The following is a 27915-nucleotide window of genomic DNA, read 5'->3' as shown; positions in this document are numbered from 1 at the left end:
GTTCGGCATTGTTGTGTTTCATTACTGCCATCAACGACAATGGTTAGCTTATATATGAATTCCTGCATGCATTGTTATGTTACCTAGAAAACGTCATCTGTTTATTCGACATTGTTGTGTTTCATTACTGCCGTCAACAATCCGCTTTCGTTATTGCGGAAAGAGCTGAGCTGTGAATCGCTTGTAGAAGAAGTGCGTCGTAGAGTAGATAACTTTGTGCTGTTTAAAAAGTTTCAGAATATCAAAATTTCTTATCTTACATAAGAATTGTTAAGAAATTTGTGATACTGCCTTCCACACTCCATTTTAGTTTTGATTAAATTGTACATTGCGGGTGGACATCGCGTTCTCTTACAATTGAACACAGTTTGAGGTAAGGGATTCTTATTTATTTTTATTGTTCATCACATTTAATGTTTTCATGTGCATTTGTGAACTCGTGTAAGAGAATTAGGCTTGTCTTCTTTTGACGCAAATACGTCTCTAAGGAAGGGTCATTCGGCAAAAACAGCGTTATTTACGAAGTTGTGTAAGATCCATACCAACAATGTGTAAATATGGACCGACAATGGTCAGCTTTTATATTAACTCCTGCGTGCATAACAATGCAAGAAACAGGATTCGAATTTCTAACACTCCTGCAACAATATTGGTTGAGCATGCCGTAAGGCTCTTTTCTCATTTATTATACATGCAGTATAATTGCCTAAATAAAATGTATTGCAATCCACTCCTTTACCTAAGAAACTAATTGTTATGTCATCTGTTTATTCGGCATTATTGTGTTTCATTACTGCCGTCAACAATCCGCTTTCGTTATTGCGGAAAGAGCTGAGCTGTGAATCGCTTGTAGAAGAAGTGCGTCGTAGAGTAGATAATATTGTGCTGTTAAAACGTTTTAGAATATCACAATTACTTATCTTATATAAGAATTATTAAGAAATCTGTGATACTGCCCTCCGCTCTCTCCATTTTAGTTTTGATTAAATTGTATATTGCGGGTGGACATCGTGGTCTCTTACAATTGAACAAAGTTTGAGGTAAGGGATTCTTATTTATTTTTATTGTTCATCACATTTAATGTTTTCATGTGCATTTGTGAACTCGTGTAAGAGAATTGGGCTTGTCTTCTTTTGATGTAAATACGTCTATACGGAAAGGTCATTCGGCAAAAACAGCGTTAGTTAGCGCTGAGTCACCTTTAAACGTTCATTCCTCAGGAATGGTAAGAGTAAGGGTAATGTAATGTAAAATGATCAGTAAATAAGGACCTTTAAGAATCTATAATGTATTTCATTGTAATTTTAATGAACCAATGTGTACAATTTTCAATGCATCTAGCGCGTTAAGCGTTAACCGTAAGAGATGGATCTGGACATATTGCGTACGAGATACGTATTACCTCTTGAGCTTTCCATATCTGTTTTCAGATTTTACATATCACAAATGGTTTAGGTTCTACAAACATTTATTTATACAAATAAATGCGCATCGCACTTCACGCTACTGCTGCGTTTGCGTATTTACGTCAGATTCTCCGGAACCGTGGTTCCACTGTCAATTTTTTTCACTGCTCAGTATGATCTCACTGATGTCTGTGATCACTTCTGAGGTTTGCAACTGTCAGCTTAGTACATGGTCAGTCTTTAGGTGAGGCTTCATCTCTGAAATCGGTATGTTATTTGAGTAAGAGAAAGGAAGTAGTTGCATTAATAAGCAACACTGGAAATAAAGTATATTCTAGATGTTTAAAACTAGTAATACCACACCTAATTGAGTTTGGAATAAAATATGTAAATCACTACTCGAATTGGATGGATAAATGGTCATAAAGTAGTTAACGTCTTAACCGACTTCGTAGATGTAGTCGGTGAGGAAATTGCTAGATTCTCCCGCCTGTGGCAGGGTAATCGCACAGCAGTTTCCTCTTTCTATCATTGCAGCGACGTGATCATTTTTGCCGTTTGAAACGAATGTCATTTGTAGACCAAAAGGTCTTGTTAACTTTCGTCTGAACGCAACGAGTGTAGTGTGGTTTATTGTGTGCAGGACTTACTATGGCATCCGTTGCAAGAGTGTCTACAAGGTTTGGCGGAGTTCTGCATTGGGGGTCTACGTCAGTCACCGTTTCGAGGGGTAATACACCCAGGTCTTACTACACTTACAGCCCAGAACCAGCTCAACCCCTTAAAAGAGATCCGAAGTGGGTGTCGGCCAAAGAAGCCGTGAAATGTATCAAATCAGGTACGTGGGTCACAAAATTAACCTGTAAAAAAACGGACCCGTTAGATCGAAGCTACAGTGGCACCACCAGAAAGCTAATGAGAGACTGGCCTGGCATGTATCAACCTTACTTAACCTAAGTGTTAATGTTTTAAACATACTAGCATAAACCATCCTAGTCATCTTGTATTATCGATTCATGTGAGGCAACTTTTTATGGTACCAAGGCCTCTGATCGTTTCCTGAAATCTTCACTTCAAATGTTACATAACCGTGTTCAGGAAGTCTGTAAGGAATACAGTAATATATCCGGCAATGAAAGTGGTGTAAGTACGTCAACCAAAATGTACCCCTCCATGCTCCCTTTTCATGCACAGGTTTTGGACTTGATGTCAAGAATAGGCACACGCTGAGAATTCAAAACAGACCACAGAGTACTTTTGACAGGGTCGTAATTTTTGCACATTTATAATACAGTGGATTCCGGTTAAGTGGGATACGTCTGGACTAGAACACTTTGGCCCAGTTAAGCGGCTGCTCCAATTATGCGAAGTTCCACGTAAAGAGTAAAGATTTGTTCTTTAAGATTTGTCCCAAACAAACGGCTGCCCCGATTAACCGATGCATAATTAACTGGAATCTGCTGTATTTTTTTCTTTGCAGTTCATTACTTTTGTTCCCTGATTTTAGTAAGTTGAAGCAAAGCCGTTGTAAGATGATAGTAAATTTAAGTGTGAACAGATATTTTATTTTCGAGTTTATTGTTTTTAGTGTTACTACACGATTTGTTGGATGTGTATTCAGGTTTTGGCACGAAAGGTTCGCTATTTCAGATCCTCTTGTTTGGTGTTCTGAAATGGCTGTATTAGAATAGAAAAATTCTGCATTGCATCAGTTGACACGGGGAACGGAAAGTAGTGGAATTAGAAACAAAATCAGTATATAATGGCAGCCAATCACAATGTGCCAGACGTAGCTTACAGCAACGTGTATATCAGATATACTGCGTATCGGCCAGTGGATTATTACCACTACCAGCATAATGGTGTCGAGTAGTTCGAGCGTAAATGTATTATGGAAACAACCTCAAACTGAGACATCTTTACCATGCTCGAATAAATTTTCCTAAAAATGTGTGGGCGTATTTATAATTGTCTTTCGCGTCCAGCTACAGTAGTTCACTGGTTACAGATATAAAATCGAAAATAATTTAAATGGTCCACTTTTGTATTTTCGTCACATTAATGGTTTTGGCTGAAGGCATATCTCTTTAAAGTACCTATCCATGCGCCCAAGTGCAGAAGGAGCTTGGATATAAAACTTCACATACACCAGACCACTGTAAGGAGGTCAGTTTTTACTCTGGCCTCATTATTCCCAGAGAAAGAGCCCCCGATACCCATAGACGGTCTGGATTCGGTGACAATGGGAAACATTCATTAGGATGACGGGAATCGAATGTAGATCATCCAGCCAGTAGTTTTTGGCCGGTGGAGGAGCTGGCGGACGGGCCTAGTCTGTGTACCTGAGGTGGCACGGTCAGTGTATTTCTTTTGTTTGGGCGTTCAGTCCGATAAGCTCCTCGGTGCAGTCAGCATTATACTACCGCACAAGAGACTCGCTCCTAGCCTTTCCCTTGAAAATTCCACCGGCCAAAAACTATTGCGCCGACTATAGCTAGTACTGCCTGAGATATTTTGACCGATTGTCAGGACGCTACAGTGAATGGTCATTGTATTGTTAGGATTGCTTGTGATCCGATAATGTATTTTTTTACCATTTAGTAACCAGGCTGAAGACACGTTTGTGGCAGAAACAGAAAAGGAATCGGGTTGTAAAATAGATATGAGTTCGCGGTGTGCATTATTAGCAGGAACTGTCAACATGCCAAAATTCTGATGGACGAGATGGTCTCCAGATACGGAGGGTAACTGCTAGTAGGGTTTGTTGAACAAATAGTTGCAGACATTCGACAAGAGACAGTCCCGTCCCGGAGGTTAAGCGTCCCTCACCGTGACAAGATTGAAGTGTACTCTTTGGAGTACACTGAAATTCTAAAAAACTACTTGCTACGAAAAGTTACAAAATCCCAGAATTTGAACGAATTCTTGTCAAGTTATCGGGAATTTAATTTAAATCCGTATAAATTCAGTATAACCCTTCTTTATAAGAAGATCAAATGAAACTTTATAATTTCACTTTCAAAAAAAAAAAGTTCCGTCATAAAAAAGCCTGCATTATAAATGATCTTCAACATCTGTTTTGAACATATTTTTATGGCGTGACGAATACGGAATGCAAGTGCTTGTATGTGCGTGTGAATTGATGCAATATAATATCTGTTGTACTGATAAGCTTTGCAACAGTATATTTATACAGGCAATAAATGAACATCAAGGTGAATTAAGTGGATGTGAGGCTTTCATGGCGATAAGAGTTTAGATAATGGTTTTCTGGGTTGTTGCCCCGTGTAGTATTCTGATTGTACGTGTGGAAATCCTCTTGTTTGTATGGGTTTTTTTCTTACAATCCGCTTCGAGTGTTGTAAACCAACGTAAAGTCGCGAATAGGTGTTCTGAGAGTGATTCTAGCCCCCACGTCTCAATATAGGATTCATGGTAACCAGTCAAATTAATGAAACAGGAATTTAGTTAGTTGATTAGTTTGACGTAAGATGACACCATGACGTGTGCTAAGAGGCCGGTAAGACGTATCGTATAACGCGAAATCAGGGCAGTTGGTAACCGTGACACAGAACCTATTATTCGCAAGGGATCCTGTCACTTTCGTCTCTCGCTGTGAAGGCTGTGCCTCTATAAATAGTTCGCCCGTAGGAGATAGGAACGTAGCGTCTTTAATTTCCAGCTGTCAAGCATAAAATTATATTTATCATTATTAATGCTGTTTATTACGCGTTAGTGTGAAATGCGGTGTTTTATTTGGGAGTTTCACGTTCACTTGCTGGCTCATTTAATTAAGAAAGGTTCAGCGTTCATAAGAATGAGATTTGCGCCTTCCATTGCAGGAAGTGAAAAGTCTGAGACCTTTCACATGTTTTCGCCAAATGTACCGAACGATTTTGATCAAATTTGGTATAGGTTATAACTGCATCGTGATAACTAGTGTGTCATTAAAGCTATGCATGGGAAATATAATTTTTAGATAGATCATGATTTTTTTTTAAAATTTATAATAATTTACGTAGTATAATGTACTCTTCTCGGGGTACCAGCCGTGTGAGGTGGTTTAATGGAGAAAACACCAACACAGGAGAAGGGATCTCCAACTTCAGTACCCTGAGGACGAGGACGGTTCTCGAAACGTTGGTGTTTTCTTCATCAAACCACCTGACATGGCTGGTAGCCCGAGAAGAATTTCGCCAGCCTGGCTAGGAAAGCCTACGTCATTTAGCTTAAAAAAGATTTTGTGCAGTTGGACGATAATTTGTGTTTACCGCCGAGAGCGAGAATTGGATTCCATGTTCAGCGACGAAATTGCATTATTGACAGATGGTCTGCCTGCCGTAGTTTCGATTCTGATGACGTCCGTTATCTGTAATCTGCTTTATCAGCACTCTGTTTCTATGTGCCCTAAGTAAACTAACTGTAGGCAGCCTTTGTTTTTTTATTCATTTCCTGTGATTGAAGTTATCTTTTTACTTAAAAAAAATTTTGCCCATAAATTCAGTTATGGCAAACTATATTTGTCGATGGTAGTGGGGGAAAAAAAAATTGTCCGAGAATTTGGCACGGTGCTTGAATGCTGCAGGTATTAACAATATTTTGTTTTTAAATTTAAATATTTTCACAGCAATTTTTGATCGAGAGCCACTATTTGCGTGACTGTGTCACCGTGAAAATTATTCACAATTTCTGTATGTACGTATTTAATTTGAATGAAACAAGAGCACACATTAAAATACACAAAGGAACTTTACCCATATTTCATATCACATACGTCATAGATTAATATGAAAATAGACTCGGATAGCTACGAGTAGCAAACAGGATGTATTTCAGTAAGAACATTACATTATCAAAAGTGGCATTAGCACGCAGTTAACTTGGGTCCTCAGTGCACTTGATTTAGGGGTGTGCAGAACTGACTCGTAAACAGTCTATAAACCGTTTCGGGATTGTACCTACTGAAACACTTTCATTATGCATTCTTTCCGCGAAGTACGTAAATTGAGGGCATAAAGAGGAAGAAATGTTTGTCTGTCTGCCAACACGTTTTATCTCATAAATACTGTAACGGATTTCGATAGAATTTGGTATGTGAGTTTTGCACCAAAACGTTGAAGGAAATGTTTCGGTCTACAACACCTTCGTGTGAAGTTGGAATAGAACATTATCTTTCTTTTACGTGGCTCTGCTGTTTTTCGAGGACTTTGGTCACCCCGTTTATGTTTCAAAACCAAGTTTTTCTTTTTCGACGGTTGGTAGGATTTCTTGGACGAGAGGTCTGCCCGTCGCAAGGCCTCTGCCTACACCCGACAGCACAACACAGAAAGACGAGGACGAACATCTGTGTCGAGTTGGGTGTGTTACTGGAAATGAATCCGTTTAAACTATTTTGCCCTAGTCAACGGTGGAAACTCCTGGCGTTGTTAGGAGTTTGGTTACGCCAAGCTGCGTCAGGTGTTCTAATTATGCGTAGGACAAAAACTAATTTAAACGGATTTCGGGTATTTCCGGTAACGTGTACAACACATACCACCATGACTCGGTTTCTTGACTCTCATAGTGGCTTTTTTTCTCCATCTTTGTGACTCGGTCGTCATGCTCGAGTTTTTTTGAAATTGGTTTTCGAAACGTGGCGATAAAATTATAAAACTGGGGCATTTGTGAGACGCAACGTATCTTAGTGAATACAACGGCGTTAAATAATCAACACGACCAGAGATCGCGGTCTGAGAAACGCTGCCTTATAAAGCTTTTATTCACGTTACAGCTTGTTGTGTGAGTTTAAATTGACTTGGAATTTGTTTAAGCTAGTAACCAATCGGAATGAATGCTTGAGACCTTGATTGGTTTGAACTTATGTTGATGCAGAGGGCAATGTTCAGTATTATACAGGCAATGCGAAAGTTGCCTTAGTCTTTACATAGTTCGGAGTACATGCATCATAATTAATACAAAGTTCATTTCTGAGACTTTGAATTACCCCCTGCCACCCACCCTGTCGTAATGTGAGTACAACTCAGATTCTGCCTGTACAGGATTTGAGATTTTCACAGCTGAGAGTCTGAAGAATGCTGTCTTCTGTCTGCGTGCAACTCTCTACACGTGACCAGAACGTTCCTGTATAGTCGGCGCAGTAGTTTTTGGCCGGTGGAATTTTCAAGGGGAAGGCTAGGAGCGAGTCTCTTTTGCGATAGTATAATGCTGACTGCACCGAGGAGCTTGTGTGACTGAACGCTCAAACAAAAGAAATATGCTGACCGTGCCACCTTAGGTACACAGAGTAGGCCCGCCCGCCAGCTCCGCTAGCTTCTCCACAGTACATTTTAAGCTACCTATACACACACACAGGATATGTTTTATCACACGAACGCGTTCCACTCACAAATCGTAGAGTAAGCACTTGTAAAGGTAAATGACAGAACATGTACGAGTTAATAAATCACCTGATAGTCGCAAGTGGTGTGTGATATTGTACCTGAGTCCGTTCACCGATAAGACAGCGAGTGTTTGTTCGGAAACTTTTAATATTGAGTTAAATTCGAAATTGGTCGAAAGAATTTTTAACTGAACGTGCATACAAAGAATATTCTGCTGGTATAGATTTACTCACAGCCGTATCCTTTTTTATGTAATGTGAGACTTCAATAAAGAAAGCAAGTGATCAGATATTTCGCTTCCTATAAATTTTTAGAACGCAAACATTGGCGTTTGTTTCACCGCTCATGCGCGCTAGCCCTAAAGGTAGCATGACTCAGTTTTGCTAGTCTGTCTGTACTTACGAATATATTTTAAGTCGTACAAGCGTCATAAGTTTTTCGAGAACCACGTGTTGGTAAACATCAGCGTTTTATTTCTTGGCCTGGCCAACTGCTGTATGGTAAAGCACATATTTTTTTACCATTGCAGTATCAGTGAAGTGCACCTGATATGTTTGTTCTGCGTCATAATGAGTTCGAAAATAACATTCATCTGTAAACACGCTGCAGTGTTGAATGCATGATGATTGTTACGTAAAGAATTGACTGCGTCAAAATACCGATTTGTCGCGGGGTACAGTAGATTGAAATTCGTCTATAACACTGACAAAATATTTGCAGTAGTCGGGGTGAACATGTGCGTGCATGAGACATCCAATAGAATTCAAAAATCAACGCAATGAGAGAGCCATAGTGTATACATCATTTCCCAACGGCAATACTTTGCACCTCCCTGGTACAGTTCCGATGTAATTGCCCCTAGAAACGTTTCCTTTGTTGTTGGAGTCGCATTGTATTTAATAATATCGGGTTGTTATCAGTGGCCCAACGAATATGCAAAATTTTGCATGAACTGTGAAATGCTGAAAGTACGAGAATGCGATGATTTGTCTAGTTAAGAACTGAGAATCATCCTATGTTCCATTTCCGCTTATTAGAACGGTTGTGCGCCTGCGCAGATAGGTACTTTTGTTTGAAGGTCGATCTAATTTCCGCTCAAACTTGGGTTATGTGACTTTGAGACACGCTGGAGTATTATTAGGACGATCGAATCAAGGCTGATGAGATGGGTGGGGCATATAACACACTTGGAAGAGAAGGGAAGTTTATGCAAGATTTTGGTCCGAAATCATAAAGTGAAGACCTGCGAGTATATGGGAGGATAATATCAGACAAAAATAGGTCTTAAAGAAATAGGGTGTGAGGGTATGGACTGGATTGGATTAATTTTTAAGAAAATTAATTAATACCTTTTCCTTAGGTAGGCTATTTTTGAGAAATGGAGTGCGTCAAAACAATGTTTTAGAAAATGTCTTGATGCGAGGACACGGTAAAAATCTGTTCGTCATTTGTTTCATTTCGCTTTTTTATATGAACGCTTTGATATCACCCTAATCATAGGGTAATAAGTACCTCCTAAACGGGAACATTTGTAGGGGAAAAGGTGTGAACTTTTTCGTAGAAAGTGTTGTTAGCATTTATGTGTTACTTTATGAAACAGGTTCTTGGTCAATGTTATAACTGTTCAGGCAGCGTCCGGTACGTAACATTGATTGAATTCAGTACTGAAATCGTGTTCGCACGTTGATGTGCTTTTCTGCACAGCAGGTACAACAGCCAACATACATGACCTTGGTTAATTAAGTCAGGGTCCTGACATACCAAGGTGTTTCACGTATCTGCCGCCGCAGCAGCACTGTTGGTCTAATTTCCTTTCACTCTTCTTGCGTTAACAAGAGCTGAAAGGCTTGCTCATTAGATTACAGAGTTTTCAGATGCGTTTTTTTGTAATTTTGCATCAGTAATTTTTACTGAGTTTTGTTTATTGCAGAAGTAATCATACTACTACTCCTCGAATTGTTCTGTGTCGCAATAACGATCTTAGAACCACAGGCAGTTTATTCTTCCAAAGTTTGTTATAGTTATTTTTCCCCAAGTTTCTGCAGGAAATGTTGAGACAGACCAGACGTAAATAATTCATGACCGCATCCTTCCACATCCTCCTCAGTGCTTCGTTCTAATTTATCCTACGTGCACTCTATATAACATGCAGCTGAGAAAATATCGTTAAATAAACTTAATATGTAACATTGCAGGATAATTAACTTGTATTGTTTAGGTTAGGTTTAACAGTTGTTAAAACGTTTCTTTGTGAAAATGTTATTCTTCCTAATCAAGAAATTCCCCGTTTTCTATGGAAACTGAAGCTTCTATAGTCTTTGCAAAAGGCTGTTACTGGTTTCTGCCTTGAGCCACACGAATTTAATTCTAACCTAACCTACCTTAAACTCGAAATAGCCTTTCCGCTGTTTGGCACCTGTGTGTTTCAGAACATTTTTGCCAGTCCTCTGAATACGGTGGTTTGACAGTTAAGACGCTAGTGACGCACATCAGTCTATTACGTGGCTTAAAATGCGCTAGACATTACGTCGGTGTACCCTAGGTGGCGCTGGTCGCGTGCGTTATTTTGTTCAGGAGGGGAACAGGAAGGAATGGACGAGCCTGACCGCTGTATAGGTGGATCCGTACCACGTGGAGCCTTTTTAAAAATATTGCGTGGAATAAATAAATGGCATGGAAGATGGACAGACAGAATAATTTTCATTTTTCATCTGTGGCGCCTGTAAACCGAACAACGCAACCGGAAACGAAAATTTTGTTGTTTATCCTATTGATAAGTATTTCTTGGGAAGTTAAGCAAATTTACGTGATATGATTTTTTTTTTCTAGCAAATAGAGGAGGACGTAAGAAGAGAATGTTTTCGTTGAATAACTTATTATTTACTTCTGTCAACTTTAAAAATGCAAAACTTTAAATGCAGTCAAATACACGAGACAACCTTCGCTTGTGTTAAGTTTTGCATTTGTACATCCTTAACATTTTAAATTTTTAATAAATTTTAACAATAACATTTTCTTTTGCTAATATTAAATGAAGTACATACGTGATGATGACTGTACAGGAAATATGCGGTGTAGCAATGAGTCTTAAAGAAAAAGACGGGCATTGCGTAATGAATGAAAAGTATCGTGGAAATTTAAATTTAATTAAAAGTGTAATAGAAGTCCGTATTAAATTTTTATACTGTATGCCATCATGTCCAAAGTTTATTTCATTATCTTTCAATTCAGTTATTCACATCTTTCCTTGAACATTCAGATTTCGAAATGAGATGGAATGTATTGACCAGCTGTGCATGCCTAATTATCTTACAAAGCCTCACACCGCGTAGTTTTGAGTACACACAATCATTTCATGTACGAACAACCTTTATTGCACATGCCACGACAAATCGACACTGATGATGACCTTGCGAGGGCCGAAAGTCGTGGAGACTTGTGTAATAAAACTTGTTGCTATGTGAAGTTCCTGTTTACTAATTATTACCTTGCTTGTTATCTTGTTCACAAAAATAGTCCCGAGTCATCTTCGTTTATTTTACATCCAAAATAAATTGCTCAAGTGCTCATAGAACCGTAAATAGGTCTCTTCATGTAAAGTATCCGTTATTTGTGTCCGATTTTAACCAAAATTGAAGCTAATCTACAAATTTTTAGTACTCCTCAATATCATATTTCTTGAAAATCTCTTTGGTGATTCTCGAGTTATATGCGAACACAGACCTGGCGAAGCAAACAGATGCATTTTTACAAAAAATTTGTATTGCGACAGATGTGTGGTGGCTTAGAACGGAGATCAATACCGACGAAACTGACCGAGTCGATCGGACTTTTGAACTTGTGTACAGATCGAAGTTTCTAGGTCACTAGTATTATAAATAAGGGATGAACAAAACATGGCCCTCGAAGAAATTCAGTCAGTCTTGCGGCGAAGCTCGGGTGTTATTAATGATATAACCTTTTATAAATGCCTACTTTTATATACTGGGGATACTGGGAACGACCCGTTCTTCAAGTTCCTGAGCACTTCGGGTCCCAACTTTTCGTTGGCTCGATCTATAGACATTTTGGTAGGACTCCTTGGATGAGGGATCGGCCCGTCGCAAGGCCTCTACTTGTACCCAGGACAGCACAACACAGAAAAACGCGGAGAGACATCTATAGCTTGAGTGGGATTCGAACCCACGGTCCCAGCGACCAAGCGGCACAGGGCCCACGCCTCAGACCGCGCTGCCACAGCGGACCCCTACTTTTATATAGTGCAGAGAAATCCAAGAAAGAATAAGTAAATAAATATAGAGATCTTTTCCTACACATAGTATTTCTTGGCTTGAAATTGTTTGTCATATCGTTTATGTTCCTATAAAATAGGCGTTTTTGTTGTCTTCCGCCTCATAACTTCCGGTTCTTCGTCGAACAATGGCTGTCTTCTCTCTGTTTTCTTCGTCCCCGATGTGCTTTCTGCTGGTCATACTGTGCCCACCCTGAGGAGTTGCCCCGTGTGAGTGCATTCGTGGATGCAGTGTTCTGCTTAGAATATTTTCTACTAGATGCACTTTTTATAGGTAACACAGTCTTCATACAAGGAGCAGCGGCAACTCCACTGGAGTTGGTGAAAGAAATGACTGATTATGGCAAAAGTTCGGGCCTCAAGAAAGTGATGGTGTGTCACATGCACACTGAGGGAGTGGCAGGATACACAGAACCTGATTGTGAAGGTAAGCGCAAGTTACATTCTTCGGTCATGAGTCCAGTCACGTGAATTCCCTTTAAGACGAGAACAAAGATTTATGATGTCACCTGCCGTACTCTATAAGCCTTATTCAATGTGAGAAGGCTAGAAGGAACTTTAAACTGTGAATCACACAATTTTGTTGTCCATTTATATGCAAAGTTTCTGCTAACATATATTCTTCTTCAAGGCGCTTACAGCTGCTGGGAGCTTTGTCCAGCTGGAGACTTTACAGACTTTCAAACGTGTTAGACGTGTGGTAGGACTTCTTGAATGAGATGTCGGCCCATTGCGCAGCCTTTATACAGGACTGCTCAACGCAAAAATTCAAACATATATCCACTTCTTGAGTGGGATTTGGACACACAATCCTAGAATTTGTGTGGTCAAGACCCACATCTTAGACCATGTGACCTCTATGATCGGCTAACACAACATAAAATTTATCGGGCATAACCTCGATAGTGGTTAGACAACACAAAATGTGTGATGTCTCTTCACACCAAGTTTTACATATCTGGCTTGAATGATTCATTGTTAATGATAAAAGGTATCTGTCGTTGTTATCAGTACATTTCATTATATACTAGAAAATTAAATATTCTGATCAGAATCTTCTTTCCTTCCTCTCATAATGTGGCCTGACTCATAACATCTAGATACGTACAATATTAGCCTCGATACATATATGAGTTAAGCTGGTTCAGTCCATTAAAGGGAGATGAAATGTGATTTATAGTAACATTAGTTCACAGTATGTGTTCAGATATAGTTCACACTTCACTCTGCATGCCACACTTTGGTCTTTTTAATATCATCCCCTCATCTGTGCCTGTCTTTTGAGTGGCTTCTTCCCTTAAGGCATTCCAACCATTGTATGTATTTCTCATTTCCCTTTGCATGTTATATACGCCATTAAATCCTCCTCCTTGATTTTATCATCCCAAAATTTTGATGGTGAGTGCAAATTATGAACCTTCTCACTATGAAATTCGTCTTGCACCCTCTTCAGGAGCACCCTCAATTCTTGTTCTTCCCTTAATGTGAGAGACCAAGTTTCAGATAATGGGTAAAATTGTAGTTTTGTATATTTTAATCTTTATATTCTTAAAAAATTTCAGTAAATCAAAAAATATTGCCTTTCCAGGAATTTTTAGGTCATGTTCCTTCTTTATGGCTGCGAATGTTCGTAAAGCTGTGGCTGAGGGTCGCTCTGACTGTGTACCTATTTTCCTGTCCGAGATACCATTACTCTTTCATCGGAAGATAATAAGGCCAGATGTCTCTCTTGTTCAAGTGAGTATGATAATATATCTCACATGTTTATGCCTCCGGATATAAATGTTATTTATATGCAACATTCTTATTTAGCAACCACTTAAATGATGTAAATAGGTAGTACCTTACAAGTTGCAGCATTGGGCTTTCTGTACTTTTATAGGATCCTGCGTTCAGTGCCTTAGTAGTAAACTACTTGCATCTTATTTACTTACCTGTTTTGTAAATTAAGTGAGTGGGTGGTTAAATTTAAATTGAATACAAATCAGACATGCTATTCAGCTATTCTGCTCTGTGATTAACGTTGGATTGCGCTTACATGTTTATTATTAAGTTGCACAGCTGTAAAAAATTAATAATATTGCATCGCTCTAAGAATTAATGGAACTTAATGGATCTAAGACTTATTTACACTTGGTATGTTACTGCATTTATTATAGGTATCTCCTCCAGACCAACATGGATTCTGCAGCCTTGGAACGAGTGTAGACTGTGTTCGTGCAGCACTTATGCATTCCAAAACAATTGTTGGTGAGAATGAAAGCATTTATGTCAAAGATTTTTATTAATTCTGTTGTTTAAATAGTAGTTGGACCAAAGTGTAATATGGAAATTATACACAAATGCCTTTAGAGTACCACACTTTTTACACCACCAATATTGGCATTAAAGTGGGGATGGAGGTAAATTAAAACTGTCTTCTTTTTTCACTCGAAATATTTCCAGCTTATTGCCAACTGACAGGTTTATCCTGTAAAAAGGAGAAGTATTTGGCAATATTATGCTGGCTTGCACTGGAATATTGTCTTTTGTAGGTATGAATCGCCTGTAATTAATTCTTCTCGGGCTACCAGCCGTGTCAGGTGGTTGAACTGAGTAACATCAGTACCCTGACGACAAGGACGAAGATGGTTCTCGAAATGTCAGTATTTTCTTAATTCAGCCACCTGATACCTGGCAGACCAAGAAAAGTGTTTGAGTATGTGTTTTAAATCAGTGGTATTCAACCTTTTTTGTTCACGTACCCCCAGATATAATTTCTCTTCAACTTTGTACCCCCAAAGTTGTTGGTGTATAATTCAAGTTATACATAGTATATAATCTACATCTAAAATAAATTAAATAAATTACATTACTGATTATTTAGTGTTTATCATAAAATAATTTTTTTTTTTTAAATTTCACTTACCCCCTAAGATGTCTTCGCGTACCCCTGGGGGTACTAAGTGATATCCTTAGCTCAGGTTATATCTAGTGCAGAAATTGTAAACATTAGTCCCAGAAACTGTTTTTGTGACTTGAGGACTAATAATGATGTTGCAGTAATTTTTTCAAGTCTGTCAACTATGATTAAAGAAGACAGAAACTAGCTGCTCTGTTATACGGACCTGACGGACTATTTGCTTATAAATCAGTAACTTGCAAACACGTGTTGTCCTCGTTACTGCCGCATAGAATTATATTTGTTATGCTTCCTTCATTTGCCATGCTTTGGTTACTAGATTTTGGTTCAAAGTGACTATGATATATGGTTGTTATCCTCATGAGCAGAGCTTGAAAAATTATGCAGAGTCCTACACACAAAATTAAAAATGTATTTACCTCTCTAAATTCTGTCAGTATTAACATAAATATAAAAAGATAAGGAGGAAACTGAAAGAAAGTCTGTTGATTTAAAGGCTATTAGGAATTTTTGCTAACCAGCTCACTGAATCAACTTCCCTGAAAAAGGCTGGTGACTTCAAGCCCCATTTATAAGTTATTAATAAAGCTGGAAAAAGTGACCAGGGAAAGAGTTCATAGAAATGCTGAAACTGGTTTTTAAATTGTACGAATGGAAAGTTGAAATGCACAAAGGCCAAACTTTTACTTTATTTATCATTTTACACTACTATTTCACAAGAATTCATTTTGAAATTTAAATGTCCAATGCATCTAAAATATTGAACATCATGTAAGAGGAATGACTGCCTGCAGACAAGTGTCGTTCTAATGGGGGCAGGGATTCAACTCTTTACTACTGCATCCTCACTGGCATTTGAGCTTTCCTACCCTCTTATTCAAAGTGAAATGGGGATTTTTTTTCCCCAGGGGTAAAGTGGCCAGAACATGAAACTGACTTTTCATGTCAGTCTTGTGCCAAGGTTAAGAATGCCTCAGCGACTGATGTATGGTAAAGTGCAAGGCAAATTCTAGCTTTGTATTCTTCATTGTGTAATGTTTTGCTCTAATTTTCCACAGCTCAAGTGAATCCACAGATGCCAAGGACATTCGGAGATGCAACGGTTCACCAGTCACATTTTGATTTTGCTGTGAAGGTGGATTCGCCACTTCCCGAACATGGTGGCCGTCCACCAACTGATATTGAGACTAAAATTGGAAAGCAGATTGCAGGAAACCTGGTAGAGGATGGAGCAACTCTTCAAATGGGTAATGATTTCCATGTTCATTACTGTATTGGCAACATTATTTCTACGTGTATCTTCTGGAAATATTAATTCTTAAAGTTGTAAGCTAGGGATGTGTAAAGAATGGACCATTGGCTAGAAGTGACCCTCAAAAGAATTCCATCCAACCCACGGCAATTTCAGGTTTTATTAATAATGTGAACTTTTATTTTCACATACATTGTGTATATAATATATTGTTAGTGAGAAATTAAATGAAGTAATTGAGATTTTAGTGACGGTAGAAGCCTTTGGGTTTCCAGTACATATATTTACTGTTTTCATTTATGTCTCTAACTGGGTATGAGAAAGTTCAGTGGGGCCCATCTAGATTCTGTTTAGTGCATGTCTTGAGCACACCAATCTAAGATAATCATGCTTATTGGAGTGACAGGAAAGAGGCATTGATGAGTGAAAACTTGAAAGTTTGAAGTTTTGCAGAAGTCTGATATTCAAGGACAGAAAATAGAAAAATTTTAACCTTATAAAATTACAGGCTGTCTTATAGTTGTCATCTTATGTGAAATTAAGCATGATTAAATTTTTTCATGCAGTCTTATCATGTAAAAACTTGTTATTCCTTCCGTTATTTAATTTATTTTCCCCCCGCTATTCCTGTAGGTATCGGAAACATTCCTGATGCCGTGTTGGCAGAACTGACAAATCATAAGGATCTTGGTATTCACTCAGAGATGTTTTCCGGAGGTATTATTGATCTTGTAAATAAAGGATGCATCACAAATAATCGCAAGACAATCAATAAAGGCAAAATCATTGGCAGTTTCCTTATTGGAACCCGTGCCTTGTATGATTTTGTTGACAATAATCCATATGTAGGTAAGTAATTTCTCACTAATGTAATGATAGACTTCCAGTTATAATCAATTAATTCAGTCATGGGAATTGTTTTTGTTTAATTTGTGAAGGTTTAATCATATACGGAGCTATAAGAATTATTTTCTTACTTGCACAGTTTCATCAGATCATTGTGTCCTAGCGGTCAGAACACTAGCTTTGTAATCCTGGAGTCTCGGGTTCGATTCCCGGTGGTGCCCGAATTTATAACTTGTGTTGGGCAAGGCCGTGGTCTAGGCAACACGGAGTTTTCCTCCGGGGGCTTCCCCGGTTTCTCACAGAAGAAGGCAATGGCAAACCACTTCTGGATCAACTGCCAAGAACGTATATGAATAGGTCCCAGTCCGAGAAAAGGATGGAAAGATCCTGTTCATAAGATCCTGTCGTCAGACAGAACACTACAAAAAAAATAGTGTTTAATATCCTGGTTGAAGATTTTATCACATTCTTTATGTATATTTATTATTTATTATTGACTGCAAATGGGTTTATACCCGGTGGCAGTGTCCTACAATAACATACAAAACAATGAGACAGAACAGAACAATGAGATACATCAACACAATGAGACAGAACAAAACAATAAACAAAAGGACACAACAAAAACAATAAGACACAATAAACAATGAGATACATCAACACAAAGACAGAACAAAACAATAAACAAAAGGACACAACAAAAACAATATGACACCCAAACAATGGGATACATCAACACAATGAGACACAACAAAACAATAAACAAAGGACACAACAAAAACAATAAGACACAATAAACAATGAGATACATCAACACAGAGACAGAACAAAACAATAAACAAAAGGACACAACAAAAACAATATGACACACAAACAATGGGATATATCAACACAATGAGACACAACAAAACAATAAACAAAGGACACAACAAAAACCATAAGACACAACATACAATGAGATACATCAACACAGAGACAGAACAAAACAATAAAAAAGGACACAACAAAAACAACACATCCCACTCAAAATCAACCAACTCATAAATTACAAAACCATCCAACCTCAAGTACTTAACTTAAAAAAAAGAACTTAATACCACCTAGACATAAGACAATAACTGTAATGTATTACAAACGTCATGAACTGATGCACTCACACAACAATACAATGAGACACAACAATACAACATACCACACTCAAAATAAAACATCTGACACACAATAAAAAAACACACATCCACTAATTAATCACAATACTTAAGAGTGGAATATAAAGTCCGCTCTCAGTACATGAAAATTTTATCCCAAAGAACTACAGCCCTTCATCACTTGGAGACTAAGACACTTCACTTCACTTATCACCATTTATTCCCAACTTAATAACCCTTAGCTTGTAACTACTTTTCTGACCCTCTTTCTAAAGGTGCCTAATTTACAGGGGAAAGACTCTAGCACGCCTGGAGGTAATTGGTTCCAGCTTCTTATGGTCCTATTTACAAAGGAATATTTGCCTACATCCGTTCTTTGTTTCCTAGTCCTAATTTTCCGAGTATGATCGTCCCTGCCCAGGTAGCATGGCTTTAATAATCTATCCTCTATCATTTTCCAAGCCCGGCCCCCCGTGTATGCTTTGAAAAGGGCGCACATTCGGGCTATCAATCTACGCTGTGCCAATGTTTCCCAACCAGATTCGTTCGTGAAATTAGCAAATTTAGCCGCTCTCTTCTGCACCCGATTTAGTGCTCTTACCTGTCCTTCCCTGTAAGGGTCCCAACACACAGCTCCATATTCAAGTATCGGTCTCACTAGCGACGTATAAGCTAAACGTTTCGTATTGTTATTTCCCTTTTTTAGTATACGCATTACGAAATGGAGAGCCTTCCATGCTTTAATTAGTGTATATACACATATATTTTTAGTGGCAAATATTTTTGTCTGTTACAGAGATGCGTGATGTTGCATATGTAAATAACACAGGTATTATAGCCCAGAACCCAAAAATGACTGCCATTAACTCATGTATAGAGATTGACTTGACAGGTCAAGTCGTGTCAGACTCCATTGGAACCAGGATGTATTCAGGTAAATCTTTACAGTCCCACTTTCTAGGACACCATATTGTAAACATGACAGTTTTCTGTGTTGTTGCTATCTTTTGGTAAAAGTTTTAAAGCTGTGCTCTTACAATTTAACTTAACGGCATAGTTGTTATGATGCAATGAAAAATGGCCTGTTGTGGATTTGGGTGTGGTAAGATTAAGATTTTGTCACATTTATGATTATTGTCATTTAGCAACATTTTCAAACGAATTTCTGATTATTGATTTCACCTGCTTCTTCTTCTTCTATGGCTCTCTGGTCCATATTCGGTCCATGGCCTCCTCAATTCTCCTCTTCCATTCGGTCCTTCTGTTAGGTCCGTTTGTCCGAGGTTTCGAAACACCTTCCTGTTTACGGTGCAAGGTTGTTAGCCTTGTGACCAACCCCCAACCTGGAAGACCAGGGTACCTGTCTTAGTCTGACCTCTCCCCCACGACCAATCTGGCTAAGGAGGCCCTACCAGTAGCTATGCTACCGCTAGCATAGCTCTTGGGGTCACTGAGGTACTCAAGCCCACTACCATGACAAGGTGCAGGTACCATTAAGGATTTCACCTGCAGTAGTGTTAAATTGTTAAATCCTGTGATTAAAACAAGTTTAATGTGCTGTGTAATTAATAATATTCTGCCTTGAATTTAGGTTTCGGAGGCCAAGTGGATTTTATCCGTGGTGCGGCTGAAGCTTTAGATGGACTAGGAAAACCAATCATTGCACTTCCATCTGTAACAAACAAGGGAGAAAGCAAGATTTCTCCCCTTATTAAGCATGGTAATTTATTTTGCATTAAGGTCCTTGGAATCTTGGGGTAGACCTGATACAGTTGAACTTATAATGTATAAAAATATTATACATGTAAATGTAAGGTACCATACTTAAAGATTTAGTTGGTTTAGTGTTTAATTAATTGACGCCTCTGAATAACCGATGCAGTTAAGTGAATGAATTAACTACTGTCCTGACGTTGAAAGCACACATGAAATGCAGGATGAATTAACTGGAGGAACAATATGATGTGTTAGTGAATTATCTTTTTTTTTACCAGAACATTTCTCTTTGTTCAGGTGCAGGAGTTGTGACCACAAGGGCTCATGTCCATTATATAGTCACAGAACATGGAATTGCTTATCTCTTTGGGAAGACGCTTCGCCAGAGAGCTCATGCGCTCATCAGCATTTCTCATCCTGATCATCGAGAATCTCTAGAGAAAGCTGCATTTGAACGGTTCAAATGTATGCCGGCACCTTGAACGCTGCACTGTGGTGTTTGTTCCAGATTCTTCTGGCACCATTACAACTAAAATGTTGGTTTTTCTAAAATTCTCTAGTACAAACAAGACAGATGTCTATCTGTAGGGAAAAGAATGGCAATTTACTAACTCCTATCACAGAAGTTAAGTTTTCTTCATAGTATTCATACTGTCTTACTGACTCATAACCAGCATAAATAGAGAAGTGATACTTTGTTGGCAGGAACAATCAAATTATCAAGGTATATGCACATTTACCTATAGTAAGATTATGTACAGCACTAGCACAGATGTAGCGTAGGTACAGTAACAGTATCTTGCAGTTTAGAGTTTTATTTCAGTTTTTCTGACAAATTGTGGAGATATAATATAATAGTCTCTGTCTCAGAGCAAAGTCACTGATTACAAAGTTTATGGAAATGATGCAGTGTGTAAGGTTCTTTTCCTTGATGGCACAGAAAAAATGAGACATTTAAGCTTCAAAGTGACAGTATTTCTGTAGACAGGCTGGGTTAGAAGAAACCATTGTTTGTTCTGTAAAATCAAATGTCATGATGTACAAGTTGTTACAGCTGCTTTGTTTTCATTTCACTTATTTTGAACATTGGCTAGAAGACTGAGTATTTGGATGGAATTTCTTTATGATTTTACCATAAGCCCATAATACTTATTTAAATACCAGAAGCAACGTTAATTAGTCTCTAGAATTATTATCATTTGTGAAATTATGACAAAACAGCTGTAAATGATTGCAGTTTTTCCAGACTTCAAAATTACTGATGTTACAAAGGTGCTGTTTTATCAAATTCTGAAAACTATTCTTATGAATGCCAGTTTTACAGTGTGTCCACAAAGTCCCTTCGGGTTTTTGAAAAATTGTGGCGCGCAAACAAATTGAGCTAGCCACATGCGGTTTGCAGCAGATTACAGTGAAACTCTGGACGTTTTTTACTGACCTCAGTAGACCTCGATGTGGGCGATGACATTCGAGCTCTTGCCATGTTCTGTGGAGCATATCCGCTGGAATAGCCGAGATCGCATTCCTGATACGGGTCTTCAGGTCATCAAGTCCGTTTACTGGTGTTCGGAATACATTGCTCTTGACATAACTCCACAGGAAACAATCCAGTGGTGTTATGTCTGGTGAACGTGGAGGCCAAGGCATTGGACCGTCTCCACCAGTTAACGGACTTGATGACTTGAAGACCTGTATGATCTCGGCTATTCCAGCAGACATGACAAGAGCTCGAATGTCATCTGGACGTTACCAAGGTAGCCCACATCGAGGTCTACTGAGGTCAGTAAAAAACTTTCAGAGTTTCACTGTAATCTGCCGCAAACCACATGTGGCTAGCTCAATTTGTTTGCGAGCCACAATTTTTCAAAAGCCCGAAGGGACTTTGTGGACACACTGTATAATTTAACACTTATCCCTTGAATAAAATTACATATCTTTTCCTATACAGTTCTGATTTATTTCATGTATTAGTTTGAATAGTCTCATTCATCATGAGAAAAGCACACTGAATAATTTTAAATAATTCCAATTGATGGCAGATTGTTGTTGCAGTGCTGTCTGAGTCCCATATCCATACACATGAAAATAACTTCGGAAATTATAAATTATTTAAACAATATTTTAGTGTCAGGATTCCTAAGACAGTGGGCAGATAAGGGTTAATGTTTGGTATGTAATTGATATCTGCACTTTAATTGTACAAGTGTCATCCTACTTATAAACTGGATTTAAGCATATGTTGCTTAAAATTCACTTACTTCCAGTTTATATTTTAAATGGCATGTTGTAATTCTTGTTTTGCTTTTCTTCAAATAAATTGTTGAGTTGTGATACTAATTATCATTCTCAGTTTTTATAAAAAATTAAAATCCGTGACATAACAGCTCCAGAGAGCCAAAGCCGACTAGCTTGACTGCTAGCCTCACGTTCACATGCCTAAGCAGAGGTGAACGATCATCCAACCAGATATAGGGTGACGTGTGGTCAGCACGACGAACCCCCAGCCATTGCTAGCTTTCCTGACTGGATTACGCTACCCATTGTAGCTCCCCAATTTCCTCACGATGCTGGGTTGGCACCGGTCGAAAGCTCATGAGAAGATTTCTTCTTTCCCGAGACTCGAGCCAGCGTGCATTCCGTATCGCCGGTCCGAAGCATGATGCCTCAGACTGTGCGGCTATGGCGCGGGTCTCTCAGTTTTTATAATCTGAGTTAAAACATAGAAGTTAACCCTTTTACACATCTAATGCAGCAGTACATGGTAAGATTAAATGTCTCCTGTTACATATGTAATGAAACAATTCATAAAGGACATTTAAATTAACTGGTTTGATGGTGTGTCAGGACACATGACTTTAAATACTGAGACACACAGGTGGCTTGTATGATGTACTTGCATTTTGTTTTTGTTCATTTAGCCTACTAGTGCAATTTTATTTTAAATGTATATCAAAATCCCCATTTAATGTTTGTCAGGTTTTAAATAAACTTCATGCTGAAGAAAATCCTGAAAGGAAACATTTAACTCTTAAGATTGTGGAGGTAAGGTATGAAGTTCAGAATATGCTCAACCACTTGCCAGTGGTGAATCAAAGACTAGTAGCTCATAAATTTTTAGAATTTTCCATGTTTTATTTGTTGTTTAACCACTGATTTTCAGTTCCAGTTGCATTACTTGCATAATACAAGGCTAGGAAGAAGATTTAATTAAGTGCTTAATAGATGTAAGTTGTATTTTTTTCATTATGGTTGGGATCATAGAAAATCATCACAGAATGGGGTAAAATTTTATAATGAGAATCATTAAGTGGGGATTTTACTACACATTTTTGCTCGGTGTAGTAGGAGCTATATTTTCATCCAGCATTATCAAGAAATCTTCTTATACTTGAAGAATGTTGATGATTTGATATTCAGTTAGCAGTTAAATCTATAGCTTGGCCTTTTATTTGCTCTATTTTGTAAATTTAATTTATGTGGTTAGCAGTATTAAACCATGAGAACCCCATGTGCCTCCACACTGAATAGTGATAATGTTCTTCCAATACAAAGATTAGCTGAAGTCAAACTATAGATAAAATGAAGATCAAACAATTGTTGTTCATAGAAACTTTACCTTTCTTGTGAAAAATAATATTTTGAAAGAAGTACTTATGAGGTGTATCACATTTATTGGTTAATAAACTTTGTTTTTACAAGATTTGTGATTATGTAATTGTTATATAAGAATGGAATTTCATTTTGTTTGCATTTGTTAGAGAACTCTTTTTTCATAGTTGAAATAGCCAGTTGTATTCATGAATGGTATATTTAACAAAATGGAGTTGGATAACTTGTCATTTCTGAAAGAAAAGAAAAAATGTATATGCATATAGAGCAGCATTGTTTGACTCGTAGAAAATACATAGAACGTTGAAGGTTAATTCAGTTTTGATTCTTTAAGGTTTCGTGGCAGTGGTTGTGTCATTACAGTATTTGTTTGTAATATAATTGGTGGTTACACAGCAGGTTCCTTCTTTAAATTAGTTCACATTATTTATTTATTTGTAGTGTTCTGTCTGACGACAGGTCCATATATTATGAACAGGATCCTTCCAACCTCTTCAGGTTGTCAGGACCTGCTCATACATATATATGTTCTTGGCAGAGATGATCAGAAGTGGTTTGCCATTGCCTTCTTCTGTGTGTGAGTGGAGTAATTGTTGGGATGCCACGGAGAAACCGGGGAAGCCCCCGGAGGAAAATTCTGTGATGCCTAGACCACGGCCTTGCCCAACACAAGTTATAAATTTGAGCACCACCGGGAATTGAACCCGGGACCCCAGGCTTACAAGGCTAGTGTTCTGACCGCTAGACCACTGTGGCGAACTTCACATCATTACGGTTGATTATTTCCTATATTGATGTCTGTCACTTCACAGTCACAGTACTGGTTATCTGTATCGTAATGCTGTTCTCTGGTCTCCTGACACCAGCCAGTAACTGCTCACTCCATCCATTTCACCAGTCACTGTGAGGTCTGCTCATTACTTTGACGTTAGGTTGGCTCGTTGCAGGATCTCATTCTTATATGAGAACACGGACCAGACTACAGCTTTGGGAAGGTTCTGGATAGCTGTAGTGTCTGGCATCATTCCAGATGCTAGCAGAGGTTTATGGAACGTCCTAGCAATTATGTTTATGTATGATGATTGGCCAGCTGTGACATCACCACAAGCAGGCAAGAATGGGGGAGGGCACCCATTATAGTCAAATCTTGTGACAGTGCAGTATATATATATAAAGTGTATATGTTGGTGTTTTTGAAAGAATGCAATGACTGATAAGTCTGAAAAAAGTATCTGCTGTTAGTGTTCGCATCAGTCATCAATATGGATGGCCACCCTGATCGTTCTTCATTAATGACACTTGTTCAGCCACTTTTGAATCTCTGTCCACTCATACACACTGTAGCAAAATACTGTCACCATACTGTGTTCACGGTCTGCAATGAATTTTTGCACCTCTGACACCTTCAGCGTATACATGTCTAATCACTGTATCCTGCTCTTCTTTGGTACATGTGATGAAGTGAAGCAGCCGTGTTGATGACATTAATGGCACAAGACAATGACTGGTCAAGTTCAAACATCATTACATCAGAGATTTTGTGCTTGTGGTTGCATATGCAATCATACTAGGATTTTTGAAAAAAAATTACCTTTCTTGTAACTGTAAATATGAGTCTAACCCTTCTTATTTTCACATTATTTGGCCCTGTGATACAAACTTGTGAGAGATTTTTAACATTGAAAATAAAAGGGATGTTAAAAGATGTATTTATTTAGATTGAGCTTGTAACTGAAAAAACTGCCATTTTTATCAATGTTGTATAAATAATTATATTTACAAAAATAATTTGAAGTAACAGGACTATATAATGCAAATAACAGTAATAATAATGACATTTTGGGGGGATCTTTTTTGTCCTTGAAAAATTTGTGGGGCGTTTTGTTAACACTGAACTTCTAAAAGATGCCTAACGTGAACAAGTTAGATATTTGTGATGCATTGTGTTTCTTGCACCTTGCAGAAAAGTTATGTTTATGACCCTCTACATTGAATAAAAGTTTATGAAAAAATACCAGCAGTTAATAGCAGAATAATGCTTGTTCAGATTAAGTCGTGATGCACTGAATTAAATAATTATGTCATGTAAATTGTCATTCTTTAACAGTAGAATTAAGTACTGCCAGCATGTTAACATGGTTTAAAATGGTGGAGAAGAACTGGAATTCATTGCAATTATTGCACACTGCTGCTCACCAGCTTGTAAATTGAATTTGTCTTGTATGAGCATATGATGATGATAATGCTTATTATAAGAGTCGGTTAAAATTCTCTAATATTACACTGCAGCTTACTGTATCAGCTTCATAGACTATTAACAGAGTAGCTCTTGGTGTAAAACTAAGCTTTGTCTCTGTGGTGGATTATGCTGCTGAGTTAGGTTTGAGGCTTTTGTGGTTGTGTTATTGAGACTTCAAGGTTTCATCACTGTTATTTAAACTTTATGGTAAGCGCATTTAGCACATGGACAATCTTCAAGAGTAATATTTCTTAGAGAATATGAATATTAGAGAGTTACTAATTTTTCTTTCTCAGTTTTGGTTTCTATAAATTTTAAAACTTACGGGTGTTTGAGAATGATGAACCTTCTTCCCGAGTCTCACAAAACTACCAAAGCCTCATTAACAACCGTAGAAGCAGATAACTGTTTGGTAGGCCTACATGAACTTCTCTGCGTAGGAATTCTAGTGTAGCACAAGAATATCTCTTATGGCAGCAGTGTTGCGACATACAAGAGAATATTTTGTGCACCCTGATGTGGGGAAACAGAAACATTAAATCTGACTTCTTTCTAAAGGCACCATTACAAGTAAAATCCTGTAAGACAATTAGGTCTATTCTTAAAGCTGGGTGTACCACACTATCATTATAGAGCAGTTATATTTTCTATGTATATGAAATAGTTCTTGAACAACTGTGTCACTTCAGATGCCCTGCTTGCACATGTAGTGATTATTAAGATATGAAAGAAATATAAGAATACATTTTAGAAGTTCAGTGTGTAAAGTAGTTAAAAAAGGAGTTTTCTGCAGTAAGCAACTGTAATCATATATCCACTATGGAAAGAATTGTGAACTTGTTTGAAATTTTCCTTAGGACCCATTTGTTGTGAGTAAGAACTAATTGCAAAGTAGAATAGATTTGATGTGAAAGCAGGACACATTTAGAATGCCAGTGAATTTAATATAAAATGATGGGGGTAGATTTTTAAATATCCCATTAATAGTAAATAAATTAATACAAATTAATGTTGAAATATGTGTACAGTATTTGAATACATTTTAAGATATTGGGATACATTTATATGCAATTCCAGAACATTTAAACCAACATGAATAAATTATAATTATTATTAATGAATCACAAATGTTACAAAAAGCCTGATTCTTAGAGAGTTACTGATATGTTGCTTCAGCAGATATACTTTTAAAGAAATACACATCTCATTTTTCTGGAATTTGTTACTTTGGAGTATGAATACAAATTCATAATGAATATTGATGTTAACAGGATTTACAAAAAATTGTCAGAAATGGTGATAATTTGTGAGTGCAATTGCTTTCAGTCTATATTGCTGAGTAAGAATTAAGATAGCCATTTATGTATGTTTATTTCTGTATGCATGATTTATGACAGTCTGTGTACTATATTAATAGCAATTTGAAGAGCAATACATGTTTATGTAATGTACTTTAGATAGGCTTCTTATTGCAGATTATTTAACACACTATTTTGTATGTTTTAAATTGAATTTTTCTGGAATCTGTAAGTGGAAACTGACAGAAATATGCATTGTATAATATTCATCCATTGTGATTTAATTTTGTGTAAAATGTCTTCTGGAAGCAATAGCAGGCAATGTTCCATTCAGCTTATGTAACGATACATTAAGACTAATATTTATTCTGTATACATATCTCATGTAACTACTGAAGTATTGCAAACATAAGGTATGGGTTCATATTTAATGATTTTAAATGTCTGTTGGTTTGTCATAATACATTCCACATATTTGATTCACGAACTTTGGCCCACCCTGACTTCAGGTAATTGTATTTGCATGAAAGGTAAAGACATTTTAATATGTTGTTCGAACTGCTATTTTTCATTTGACAAAGCAAATGTTGTTACAAAGAAATATTTTATTTTGTCCTATACCTTATTGTGTTGTAATGGTGAGTATTGACAGTTTTGATAAATAAAGATGAATTTGATTTTCTGGTTTCTCTTGATGAAAAATATTTGTATATTATGGCCTCATGCTTACCAACATGTTCAAACATTTTGATGTATAGTTAGTAACATCAATCCAGCATGGACACTGGAGGATGAGTTTCAGTTCTAATGAAATTTTACACCCACAAA

The 27915-nt window shown here is 37.6% G+C and overlaps 1 protein-coding gene and 1 long non-coding RNA gene across 5 annotated transcripts; one reads left to right on the top strand and one right to left on the bottom strand.

Annotated features, from left to right (window-relative positions):
* Nucleotides 1-157: 157 nt before the first annotated feature.
* Nucleotides 158-27774, top strand: LOC110839301 (succinyl-CoA:acetate/propanoyl-CoA:succinate CoA transferase). 4 transcript variants are annotated; one of them, XM_022083391.2, is made up of 10 exons: nucleotides 158-373; nucleotides 2050-2244; nucleotides 12352-12504; nucleotides 13666-13814; nucleotides 14237-14327; nucleotides 16038-16226; nucleotides 16865-17080; nucleotides 19022-19159; nucleotides 19817-19945; nucleotides 20239-27774. In XM_022083391.2, exons 2-10 carry the CDS (start codon nucleotides 2058-2060, stop codon nucleotides 20421-20423), a joined length of 1437 nt encoding a protein of 478 aa, XP_021939083.1. In that variant the 5' UTR covers nucleotides 158-373; nucleotides 2050-2057; the 3' UTR covers nucleotides 20424-27774. The 4 variants fall into 4 exon arrangements, with proteins under 4 accessions (XP_021939083.1, XP_021939080.1, XP_021939082.1 ...); XM_022083388.2 differs by lacking the exon at nucleotides 158-373 and adding an exon at nucleotides 905-1040; XM_022083390.2 differs by lacking the exon at nucleotides 158-373 and adding an exon at nucleotides 1531-1650.
* LOC147873673 (uncharacterized) lies at nucleotides 1955-10382 on the bottom strand. The gene is made up of 2 exons (XR_015535563.1): nucleotides 10168-10382; nucleotides 1955-2266 (listed from the first exon to the last, which is right to left on the bottom strand). It is a non-coding gene; the product is annotated as an uncharacterized LOC147873673 (long non-coding RNA).
* Nucleotides 27775-27915: the final 141 nt, after the last annotated feature.

This window comes from Zootermopsis nevadensis, unplaced genomic scaffold (genome assembly GCF_977971745.1).
Source record: "Zootermopsis nevadensis isolate Lab colony 2312 unplaced genomic scaffold, Znev_1.0 Znev_ptg000017l, whole genome shotgun sequence".
NCBI classification, from domain to species: domain Eukaryota; kingdom Metazoa; phylum Arthropoda; class Insecta; order Blattodea; family Termopsidae; genus Zootermopsis; species Zootermopsis nevadensis.
The sequence above is the reverse complement of the archived record's forward strand: the minus strand, read 5'-3'. Positions and strand labels throughout refer to the sequence as shown.